Here is a 12,639-nt window from a genome sequence, read left to right as displayed (position 1 = left end):
GGCATCTAAGGTTCACAGAAGCACTAACTTTCACGCTCGTAACTTGGTAAGACGGGCCGTTCTCTCCAAATTTTTTGGAAGCATTTTCTCTTCTCTATTCTCCCTCTCACCCATGCAATTAAGTACAAACTGACATCACATTTCACGTACTACATTGGATCAATGATTCAAATCTTTGTAAGCCTTAAGCAGTAGGCAATGGCATGACGTATTAAAGCCATATAAAACCTTACACATAAATCAAAGCCATATATATATATATATATATATATTAAAGAGAGGGGGAATCTGAACAGTATGTTATAGTCCACATGCAACATGTTTCAAAAATAATAGGCACACAAAAAGTTCAATTTCACCTCAGTTTCATCATCTAGTCTAACTTCCAATGGGTAAAAAACTGATATATCAATTATTGATTTCATCAATAGAACCGTGGACTTACTAATCATCTGCCATCATCCACTGGTTTCAGGACCTGGTTCGTCATGCTATCATACCCAATTGTCGTACTGGTAGAAGAACAACCAATGCCAACATCAATGCTGAAAGAATGAGTAGGGCCATCGAGCAAGTACTCGGTCTCTTCTATGTAGAGATCTGTCTTTCCCCATGAATGCTTCCCCATAATTCTCAGTCCCTCCAACTCCATTGCCACTTCCTTCATAGAAGGCCTATCTTCCCCTTTTACCCTTAAGCACCTTTTTGCAAGATTAGCAACTTCCTTTAGTTCTTGAATATTACCCTTATTCACAATGTGATCCTCAAGAATTTGAACTAGGCAATCCTCTTTTATAGCATAAACAAAGTACATTACTAGATTTCTATCATTTTTGGGCCTATTAAAAGAAAGTTGCCTTCTTTCCTTTTAATAGATCTGCCACAACAAGACCAAAGCTATAGACATCGGTCTTCTTTCTTTCTTTTTTTGTTTTTGGTTTTGGTTTTGTTTTCGTTTTTGTTTTTGTTTTTTTTTTTTTTTTTGTTTTGGTTGTTAGTTGGCTGGTATGAAAGTATTCTAGATCCAAGTACCCAAAAGTTCCTTGCACTAAAGTAGTTAATTGTGTTTGATCAAGAGGTACCAGCCTTGAAGCTCCAAAGTCGGACACTTTTGCCATGTAGTTATCATCTAAAAGTATATTTGTAGTTTTCACATCCCTATGTATAATTGGCATAGAAGTCGAAGAGTGCAAGTAGGGATGGAGCCAGCTTTGAATATGGGGGGACGCAGGGCCAAAAAAAATTTGGGGAATGACCAATTGACAAAAAATACCTTAAATTATTATTTTTTTGCTTTAATTTTTTTTTTTTTGGGGGGACCAGGGCCACTACCGGTCCCCCCCAAAATCTGTCTCTGAGTGCAAGTATGCAAGTGCTCCTGCAGTTTCTACTGCTATCTTCATACTCTTTTCCCATGAGAAGGAGGATGATGGGCTTTTATTATGAATGTGGTTAGAAAGAGTCCCGTTTGTGATGAATTCATAAACTCGTAAGGACACTTCTATTTCTAGACAACAACCTAGTAGCCTAACCACATTCTTATGGTTAATTTGGGTAAGCACAATCACCTCATTTATGAATTGCTCAATCTTTCTCTGATCACTAATTCAAAAAGGCTCAAGATACCCACAAAAGAGGCCCAAGTTGCTCATATTATTTTGGCCCTTTGATCGACCTAGTTTATTTTTCTTGGAACTTTGTTGGCCCATTATTTATATTTTGGCATTTGTGATATTGTTTAAAAACCCAGGCCCATATATTTCAGCCCATAGTTAGCTCTTCTATTTGGCCCATAGTTGGATCATTTATGTTCGGCTTTGTAGTATTGTTAAAACCCAAGCCCATTTTAGCCCATAGTAAGCTTCCATGTAAGGCCCACGGCCTAAAGTTGCCGATGTTTGAATCTCAGCCATAGTAGCCGAAAGCTCATGTTCAAGAGCCGCCAATGCTTTCTATTCCAGCGCCATCAACCACCTCCCTCGGTCACCATCGACTCCAACTAGCCACCATCTCGACCTTCGTCGCCAATCAAGAAGCAAACTCAAAATTTCACAAGTTCACCTTGAGTTTGAGAGTGAATGTTAGAGAGCATATGTGGGTTGTTCCACATTGCTTAAGTGAGGAAGGGTTTTGGCCGTTGGCTTATATAAAATGTCCTCCTCTAGTCCCACATTGTTAAGATAAAAGGTTCATTCCTAATCTCCTCTTTATAAATAAGAAAGCATTCTTTGTATTCAATCATTTAATAAAATAAGATGTAGCTTATATGGCTTTAGTGTGTGGATCTAAGCAAATTACTAAACCACTTTAATCTTGTATCTTTTGTTTATATTTCTACATTTTAGCGAGAACTTGTAAAAAAAAATTATCAAAGAGTCTAGCTAGGAAAAAGTACACTTTATCTCCCCAAAGTTTGGGGAAATTTTCAATTCGACCTTCCAATGTTTTAATTTTTGCAATGCATCTTTCCAAACTTACAAATTTTTTTTAATTAGACCAGTGTCATCCCAAAATTTTTATATTGCTCCTAATTTTTTTTAATTTTTTATAAAAAAAAATTAAAAAAAAAATTCTGGGTGACTACATTTGGCCATTTTTGCATCCCCAAATTTTTTTCTTTTTTTTTTTACTTAAAAAAAAAATTAAGGGCAATATAGAAATTTTGAGATGACATTGGTCGAGTTAAATTTCTGCAAGTTTGGGAGGTGTATTGCAAAAATTAAAATATTGGTGGTTAAATTAAAAATTGTCTCAAACTTTATAGGGCTAAAATGTAATTTTTCGAAGAGTCAACTACTAGTCACAATTTCTCTTCTTTCGTCCTTTACGTGGAAAAGATCGAAAAAGACCATCACTGCCAGCAATGTGCCAGGCTATACAACTGATAGCGGCCAATCTCACGCGCGATTACCAGCACTGTTCAAAGAGGTCTCGTTGTCTAGATAAGACTTTGATGTAACGATTCAGAGTGGACTGAATCTTTTTAGGATTCATTGTTTATAAAATGATAAAATAAAATTATCAAGAATCTTTACTAATCACTTTATCTTATAGATTTTTATGCATTGAAATCTTAATTTTGTCCCAAAAGCTCCTTCTAACATAAGGCCACAGGCATTAGCTTATCTATTCTCCATTTCTATTTTAAATTTGTATTGAATTTACTAAAAAAAATTTGCATTGGTTTATCTATTCTTAATCTAAACTAACATCTGCTTCTTCAAATTAAAAATACTTAATTAAAATAAAATAATTTAATTAGTTTAAATTTGGGGAAACTTCACTTACTCCCTTATACTTTCGTGCTTTTTGCAGACACCCCCCATTGTTCAAAACCTTTCACTTTGATGTATCCAACTTTCGTTTCCTTTCACTTTGCCCCTTCCGTTATGATTTTCTATTAAATCCTAATGGAAAGTGTGGAAAATTACAATCGTGCCCTTATTTTTTATTAAAAACTAATTTTTTTTAAAAAAAATTTAGGGGTAGATAGGTCTTTTTAACTACAAAAGCTAACGGTAGGGAGTATTTGAAAGGAAACAAAAGTTTGATACACCAAAGTGAGAGGTTTTGAACAATGGAAAAATGTCTGCAAAAAACGCGAAAGTATAAAGCGGGTAAGTGAAGTTTCCCCTTTAAATTTAAATCAAAATTTTAAAAAGCCCATCTCCGCTTACAACATTTTCGTTCACAACTCTTTATTGCATTAGTATGTCTTGAGAAATAGAATTATCTCAATTCGAAATAAAATTAACAATATTTATTTATTTATTTAATTGTCATGATTTAAAGTTAATGTATTTAATCACATTTATTAAGTCAATATTAACACATTTTTAAAAAATAAATAAATAAATACACCAATTTTAAATTTTGACAACCTTATCCATGTGCTGTCGGGCACCCGGGGTCAGAAATAGGGCGTGTGAGCACGCGCCCAAGGAGTGTGGGACTAGGCTATTATCCTACACCAACACGTTGATAGGGAGGTGTTTGGTCGCCGCTTCATTTTCCTCATTTATAAATAAACCCCAATTTGTCTTCTCTTAAATCTTTAATCACGTCTAATTATTTGTAAAGACATCCGCCACGCCATGCCCAAGTGTACGATTCCATTTCTTTTAGAGAGACAGAGAGACTGAGCGGGCACTGGTTTGTAGTGCGTGCGTGCGTGCGTGCGTTGGAGGAGCGATAGAGAGAGAGAGAAACTGGTGGTGTTCTTGTCTTTCTGATGGACACACCGCTTCTCTTCTCTCTATGCTCCGTTTGAGGATTCCAACAGCGTTCAATTTCCGAGGTAACTGTCTCTCTTCTCTTCTTTCTTTCGTTCTCCGCTGTGATCCTCTGTTCAACGTGTCTGCCAAATTCTGTGCTTTCTTTCTGTGTATCTCCTAGGATTGGATTTCTTTTCTGCATGAGCTTCTAATTAAATATACCATAATTATTAAACTGCATTTTATTCCTTCTCTATCTCTGCATGTTATTAATAGCTTCAATTGGAAATTTAATTTAATTTCTTTGAATTTAAGAAATCAATCCACTTCTATTTTTTCTTTTCTCCGATGATGTCAGCCGGTCAGAGTCTCTTGAATTGCGTGAAAATGTAGAGGAATCAAATTTCCATGTTTTTGTTGTTTATTGTGTTTTCACTTTGCAAGCTGCTTAGAGTTTCAGTCTCAACCTCCGTAGAGAAACAAAATTTCATGACCGTAATCAAAGAATCAACACACATATTCTATCCGAAATCCTCGCCAACAGTACTGCAAGCACGACCTCTTCCAATTGGTGGAGCTTCCGTGATAATGATATGGCCGACTGATGCTTGAATTGAAATAGATTGGCTACAATCATGAGATGGAAATCAACGGTCGTGATCTTTGGTTTGACCTCCTGTGATGATTGGTCACCATTGTTAGAATCAATAGCTTTATTTATGTCACCTTATGAAGCTGTCTGTCTGTTCTGTCGTTAGTTATATACACAACGGTTTGTTGCGTCACACTCACCTACAATTGACCTGTTGTTGCAAATGGGTCTGATTTCAATGTTATTCTTATAGAAAAAAATAAAAAAAGGATCTTTCTTTTATAAATATTTTACAAAATCTTATCTCCACAATCAATCATGTCAAGTTACAGTTTCTATTTTGTCAAATTTGTAAAGCAAAGTTGAAAGAATACCCATTATTGTTTATCCTCAAAAAAACCCCAACCCTCCATTTCTTCTCTTCGCCCAAAAAAAATTCCAAGTTTTGCAATCTCATTCACGCATATTGCCTATTGGCATGTTCCACGTTTCTTTTCCCTGGGTTTTAATATTATGGTGTGGTCCATCGCACTTAAACCCTATTTACTATTTGCTTCTTTTTCACTTTAAGAACTTTCAACCCAGGAAGCAATAAAAACTTTTTCACAAAAATTCAGATTTCTTTATGCAGTATCTTACTCATGTAATTAAACCAAGAGTTTACCCTCTCTCTCCTTTTTTTCATCTTTGTTTTTCCTCTTTGTTTTGTATAACTGAGAAAATATAAGGAAAAAAAAAATGGTTAATATTTTTAAGTGGACCAAAGCTTATTAGCTTAGACTTTTGGGCCAGAAGTGGTGTCTTAATATATATATTAACTTACTCTTGTTTGACTCAGTTAGTTTCCGCTGCTGATACATAGATGAAAGAGCCTATGCTGAAAAGATTTTAGCTTATCTCCAAACTCTAGTGAAGCTCTCTTTTTTGTTTCTGTTTCTCCCAAATCAGGATCTAGACTTTAGGCATGATGGGGGGGGGGGGGGGGGGGGGGGGGACTTGTATACGAGTCTCCCTCATGGTTTCTTTCTAAAATGTTGGTCTATGCTAATTTTAATATGCCATGTGGGTTCGCTAAGAAAGTGATCAATAACAGGTGGAAAATCAGTGCTTGCAACATTGGTGAATCGTACCAGCAAACAGGCTAGTGTTAATCCCTCTGTGACATAGGAAAAGAGACATAAGCTTGATTGCAGAAGGCTTGAACTCAATGGCAAAAGTTTGTTGGCCATACTTTGATCCTGAATACGAGAACATGAGCACCAGAATCAATCCTCCAAGGTACTCTTTTATCTCCTATGTCCCTTGTAAGAAAAATAGTTCTCAAGTAAGATAGCATGTTAGGTAATCTCAGTAGTCCAATCACAATAACAACATGATCATGATGAAATAAATTAGAAGCTGGCTAGTCACGGCCTGTTTTATTTTCTGATTTTATGGATTCCAATAGTACCTATTGACATCATATGATGAATTCCCCAACATTAGTTGCTGGCGCCATTGAATTGTTTCCATGATGTAACTCTTTTCTGCTTGCAGGGTGTCTGTAGACAACATTAGTTGCCGCGACTATACTCTAATCAAGGTAAATTCTGATACATTTAATTGTTATGCTTCATTCCATGTGGCATGAGAGAAAGGGTTTCAACGTTTCTAATTACAGTTTCGCCATTTTCACATAGAAATAATATAAAAAGATGAAGTTACTTTAATTTCCTCTTTTTAGGTTGAGTTTGAAATTTGTCAACCTAAGCATCACAAACGCATCTACAAAATTCCAGCCCAAGTTAGTTCATATGACAGGTGGATCATGCTTAACCCCACTTATGTTGCAACAACTTGCCTATGTCTTCCTCGAGTAAAAATTGTTTTAGAAAATTTGAATTTCTAATTACAGCTGAAAATTATAGAGGCAAATTTTAACCAAAGTGAAATAAAAGGACTCCAAATTACCCAAGGCCAAAAGAATCATCTGAGCTAGTTTACCACATGCACAACATACAGCATCTGCACAATATCATATCCCTAGATTTTCTTCTTTGCACTTATCTCCTAAATATCATGTAGAGGTTATGGAATGTGATGTGTAGGTTGACAGTGTTAACAAACCAGGAATTCTGTTGGAAGTTGTGCAAATCCTGACAGATCTTGACCTCATCATCACCAAAGCCCACATCTCCTCTGATGGTGGATGGTTCATGGATGGTATGTATATGAATTAATTTTTGCTTGATATATACTTGGGCTATTCTTCCTTAGTATTGTATGAGCACAGTAGAATTTGGTTATCTGGCTACGCCTGTAGACTGTAGTATAAATTGGCCAGACACAAAGAAGAAAAATAAGGAACTTTGACCCTTGCTAAAAGTGATATTGCATCTGGCCCTGCATGTTGGTACCTAAATGCACTTGTTTCCAGAAAAGAAAAACCATGTGTTTTCCATTTTAGGCTGGGAAAATCTACCAACAACTTAGTCATTCATATGGATTAAAAATAGTTCCTAGAAAGGCATCCTTTTTATGTCTCTCTCACTGCGTGCCTGGATGCACAGATACATATTGAACAATAGTTGACACGGTTGAAACTCTTTTAATGGACAGTATTTCACGTCACGGATCAACAAGGACACAAGATAACAGATAACAAAACCATCGACTACATAGAGAAGGTAATACTTTTCTTCTCTCATATCTGCTTTGATGTTTCACTTAAAAGTCAGTAAGGGGTATGCAATTAAACCACTTGGTCATGTGGATTATTGGCATCCACCATAATTTGAATAACTGCAATAATCATGTGGTTGATGAAAATGTCCACTTTTGGGGTCCCATTTGAGCATTCACTTACAAAGCATAGTACGAAGGGTTACTAACATTTCACTAGGATTGGAAGTCCATTGATGATACTACCTTCAAGAAGGGAAGGTCCTTCCCTCTCTGGGAGCTGAAAGAACTGAAGAAAATGGGTACTCTGTTGACACCATACAGAGTAATGGAAATATTATCTTCATGTCACTTATCAATTGCAAATTTTTCAACTTTTTTTGATACAACAGGCTCTAGGACCAAATGGGCACACGAAGAAGAACGGGGTGAAGACTTGGCCAGGAAAAATAGTTGGGGTGCACTCCATTGGAGATCACACAACTATTGAGCTCATTGGCAGGGACCGCCCTGGTCTCTTATCAGAGATCTCTGCTGTCCTTGCCAACCTCCACTTTAATGTTGTTGCAGCTGAAGTGTGGACACACAATAGGCGAATAGCATGTGTTGCTTACATCAATGATAATACTACAAACCGTGCCGTGGATGACCCAAACAGATTATCTGTTATGGAGGAGCAGCTCAAGAACATCTTATGCGTGTGTGAGGATGACAAGGAAGTGGGCTGCACAAGTTTCTCCATGGGGTTCACCCATATTGATAGACGGCTCCATCAGATGTTTTTTGCTGATAGGGATTACGAAGGAGGTGGAGTGATAACTGAGGTTGATTATCCTCCCAGTTTCAAACCAAAAATTACAGTTGAGCGTTGTGAGGAAAAAGGGTACTCAGTGATCAGTGTCCGGTGCAAAGATCGTGCAAAACTGATGTTTGACATTGTGTGCACACTCACAGACATGCAATATGTTGTTTTCCATGCCACTGTTTCATCAGATGCGCCCTACGCATCACAGGTACACGAATACTGATTTCTGATGAATAATTGAATAAAGTTAATTTCAAATTTATTTTCAAGTAAAATGCAATTAAAAACAAATATTTCGCATGGTTAATGTAGATGCTCATAAGAGTCATAACAAACACTATTTATAACATCAAATGACTTCAAGTTGCTTGTCATATATATCTGCTGGGTTAGTGTAGATGCTCATAATCGGAACTAATTATGTGGCACGAGTAAAAAGCAGTACCTTAATACCACTCTTCACTATATATATATAAATTATTTTTGAAATCCTTTGATGGATACTGTGACACTCTAAAAAGTTTGTCTCATATTGGGTGGAAGGATTGTCCACATTGTGTGGGTGTATTACAAAAGTGTAGATGGATGCTAAGTTTCACATTGATCTTTATTAGTGAAACTGGGCTTTATAAGTCATTTTAGAGAGCTTGAATTATAATTTAACTAGTCATTTTAGAGTAATGGTGCAGATGTCATGTAGCTAACACTTTACTTAAGTCGTTACGTAATCATGCACTTAGCCATGTGTAAATTGTACAATTTCTAACTGAACTAAAGTAGCTTTCACGTGCAAAAAATCCAGACACCAAATTTGACATATTTTTATAAGGAATCCATCTTTACCTTTTGTAGCATTATAATTGCCCTTATGTTTTGCGCAAGTCCACTTTGAGGGTTCAGGAAGTGACTTCTCCACATACTTTATTATCAGTTTCTTTGGCGACTCGAGCATTTTGTAGTCAATACCCATTTTGATGCCATTGTAGTTGGATTGCCTCTTTGGAAAGGATATAAGAAATAAATGAAAGGGATTACATTTACGACTGATATTTCCATGCCATAGAGGTTTGGTGAGGGTAACTGGACTAACGTGCATATATTTGTAGGAGTATTATATTCGTCATGCGGATGGGTGCACACTCAATACTGAAGCAGAGGAGGACAGAGTCATCAAATGTCTTGAAGCAGCTATTGAAAGAAGAGTAAGTGAGGTATGTGAAAAGTCAAACCAAGGTTTTGTGCTCACCATTCTTTCTTACATAGAGCAGATAGAAGTCATATTCTGGTTAACATAGGATCTCTTTCATTGTTCTGCAGTTAGCCAAAAAAAAGGGAATAATATTAGTTCGATAATCATGCACTTACATTTTTCATATTTCAAGTGTTTTTTACTCTTCTTGCTCGAGTCAGTTGTCACATCATAGACCTATGGCCTCAGTTCATTGCTTATCAAGACCTATGATCAATGTGATTTCATCTATATCCAGCAATCAAACTCTGTTTTGCGCATGTGACTTGTGAATTACTAAAATGGAGAGGAGACCACTACACCCATGAAATTTTACAGTTCATAAAAATTATTGAGAGAGATGTTTTAGACACCATCCTAATCCACTTGTTATTTATAGAAATCGTTTCCTGGTAAAGTGAAATATTAACACGAGATTGGTTATAAACAGTGAAACCGTGCTTATACATGTGTTTTCCACTGAACCGCAATAAAAGATCGTAAAATGATTTTAATCTATGTTCTCAACTAAATTACCAGAATGTTCTATTTCTGGAAAAGCATAAGTGCAGAATTGACCAAACTGTAAAAAACACAGAAGTCTAGACTAAGATTTTTTTAATCAGAAAGCTGTCTGAAACATGAAGTCCAGATAGAGCTGCTTTCAGGACACATATAAGAAAGATAACAGTAATATGAACTTACAAAGATATATCTCAAGATCATTGAAAAAGTTGCTATTTTTTTGTAACAGTACATCTGTAGTCTATGATGTCAGGAATATGTTTTTGCTCAGTTTTTTTTTTTTTTCTAGTTTTTATTCCTTTTTCCTTAATTTTTAACCTATGGGATCCTAGTTATGTGGATGCAATATTCTGAAGAAGTGCCTAAAAATTCAATGTAACCCTCCTGCTTTTATATTGAAGCTTAATAATTTAACCCCAGTAAATCATTGCAGTTACTCAACAAAGAAAGTATATGAAGAGGATTTTGAACATTCAGCTTATTTAGGAAAAGGGCTTAAATGCAACATAAGGGCCTTTTTTTTTTTTTTTTTAACAGTACTAGCAAATTAATAATAGAACAATCACTCTGATCTTGTTCATTGGATCCATATTATTGTTTCTTTCATAAATGTTATCAAATCAAATACAAGAAACACATAATCTCTTGCCAGCTTTAGATAATAGATACCGATGACCATGGATGCAGGGTCTAAGCCTAGAGCTGTGTGCAAAGGATAGAGTAGGGTTACTATCGGAAGTAACAAGGATTTTGCGAGAGAATGGGTTGTCAGTCATCCGAGCGGGTGTGACAACAGTTGGGGAGCAAGCAGTGAACGTTTTCTACGTTAGAGATGCTTCGGGGAAACCAGTGGATATGAAGACTATTGAAGTACTTCGCAAAGAAATCGGACACAGAATCAAGCTTAATGTGAAGAAGGTCCCAGTAAGTGCAAAGGCAACTGAGGCCAAAACAAGCTTCTTCTTTGGAAACTTGTTGGAAAGGTTCTTCTTAGCTTGAAAACTATGTCCATATGACTCTAAAAAACCACATTGGAAGCGTACAGAATAATGAAGCTGTGTGTTATCATTGTAATAAACATGAATGCTTGCAATGTTATGTTGCTTTCTTTCTGTGTTTCTGTTTATGTTTGTATTGGGTAAAACAGGGGAGAATAATGAGTTTATTAGGCCATGCAATTTTATTTCAGTTTTATTAGTTTGTAGTATTTAATTTTTAAGAGTTAGTTATTTTGTAATAATTCAATAATCCCGCTTACCCTAAAGCCAGTCAAATTAAGGTTAGGAGGACTAAAACACTTTACCCCTTGGGAGCAGTTTTGGGAGTGTGGGTCCAAAAAAGATGGAAAAACTTAATGGAGGGGCTAACTTGTCACAATTTGGTAGTTTGTGGAAGTCAAATGTCACTTTTTAAACTTTGAATAATAAAATGCAAAGTACTTTCTCCTAAAATTTTAGATGAACAACGCAGTATCATGTACACCCACCATTAGATGCAATAAAAGTATGACTTTTAAGCCAATTTTATCCCTCAAAGGTGTAATAGTAATCCATCCCAAGTTGCATCAACTTTGGGGATAAAGTCCTACCTATGAATTATAAGGCACGTCACCCTCACAAAGGGGGAGGAGTGTAGGCTTGGATAGTTTACATAATTTGGTAAACTGGTGACAGGCAACAGGGCCCACAAGAACAATTAACACTAATTTAACTGTCACTTATTAAGCAAATAACTGTCATCTTATATATAAGAAACATGCGTACGCAAAGCAAAGATAATATGGAAATGACACGATAGCCGACAAAGTCACTAGTGTGAGTGCCTAAAAGGATCAGATATAGGCCATAGACACGCCCAAGGGGATAAGCTTCTCATGATCAATTATTGTGTAACAGAACAAATTCAGGAATTTCAGGTTACTTTCATCACATCAAATCATGCAACTTCTCTTGGATCATCAACAGAACGTATCCAGACGAAAAACAGGGCACAATTCATGAGGAACTTGGAGGAGATGGTAATTTTAAGGGAAAAATATAAAAAAACTTTTTAAACTATCAATCGTTTTTAATTTAGTTTCTTAATATTTTAAAAATGATAAAATAGCCTCTCAAATTACCAAATTATTGCATTTTGACCACTCCGTTAGTCAAAACCGTTAGTTTGGACGAAAACTGTAAAACGACGTCGTTTTGTTAGGGATAAGTTACTACAATGCCCTTTTATGAAAAAAAAAATTTTGGAAAAAAATATAAAAAAAACCTCTCAAACTACCAGCCGTTTTTATTTTAGCCCCCTAATGTTCAAAAAGTGATAAAGTAGCCTCCCAACAAAGCGATATCATTTTGTAGTTTCCATCCAAATTGACAATTTTGACTAACAGAGTAGCTAAAATACAATAGTTTGATAGTTTGGGAGACTACTTTATCACTTTTAAAACATTAGGGGGCTAAATTGAAAACGGCTGGTAATTTGGAGAGCTTTTTTTATATTTTTTCCTAATTTTAATTTGGTTTAATAAAAAAGAAAAAAAAAAAAAAAAAAAAAGCTATAATAAATTATAATAATATAGTGGAAAGCCGAAAGGAAACTATATATGCTCCCCACTACAAAC

At 35.7% G+C, this 12,639-nt stretch overlaps 1 protein-coding gene and 1 pseudogene across 1 annotated transcript; one reads left to right on the top strand and one right to left on the bottom strand.

Moving 5' to 3' along the window:
• Positions 1–448: 448 nt before the first annotated feature.
• On the bottom strand, positions 449–5,666 carry LOC132183957 (wall-associated receptor kinase 3-like; annotated as a pseudogene).
• On the top strand, positions 4,102–11,222 carry ACR3 (ACT domain repeat 3). Its single transcript, XM_059597160.2, has 8 exons — positions 4,102–4,297; positions 5,900–6,084; positions 6,343–6,388; positions 6,894–7,008; positions 7,405–7,472; positions 7,860–8,480; positions 9,379–9,483; positions 10,713–11,222. The coding sequence occupies exons 2-8, from the start codon at positions 6,014–6,016 to the stop codon at positions 11,022–11,024; spliced, it is 1,338 nt and encodes a 445-aa protein (XP_059453143.1). The 5' UTR covers positions 4,102–4,297; positions 5,900–6,013; the 3' UTR covers positions 11,025–11,222.
• The last annotated feature ends 1,417 nt before the right edge of the window (positions 11,223–12,639 follow it).

The sequence above is a fragment of the Corylus avellana genome, chromosome 7 (genome assembly GCF_965113065.1).
Source record: "Corylus avellana chromosome 7, dhCorAvel1.hap1.2, whole genome shotgun sequence".
In the NCBI taxonomy this organism is placed as follows: domain Eukaryota; kingdom Viridiplantae; phylum Streptophyta; class Magnoliopsida; order Fagales; family Betulaceae; genus Corylus; species Corylus avellana.
This window is presented reverse-complemented; position numbering and strand designations above follow the sequence as displayed.

Bases quoted from the DNA above. Each gene is read 5' to 3' on its own strand.
- ACR3 (XM_059597160.2), top strand. From the start codon at position 6,014: ATGGCAAAAGTTTGTTGGCCATACTTTGATCCTGAATACGAGAACATG. The intron at 6,085-6,342 runs GTACTCTTTTAT...TTCTGCTTGCAG, and splicing joins ACCAGAATCAATCCTCCAAG to GGTGTCTGTAGACAACATTA. The intron at 7,009-7,404 runs GTATGTATATGA...TTTAATGGACAG, and splicing joins TGGTGGATGGTTCATGGATG to TATTTCACGTCACGGATCAA.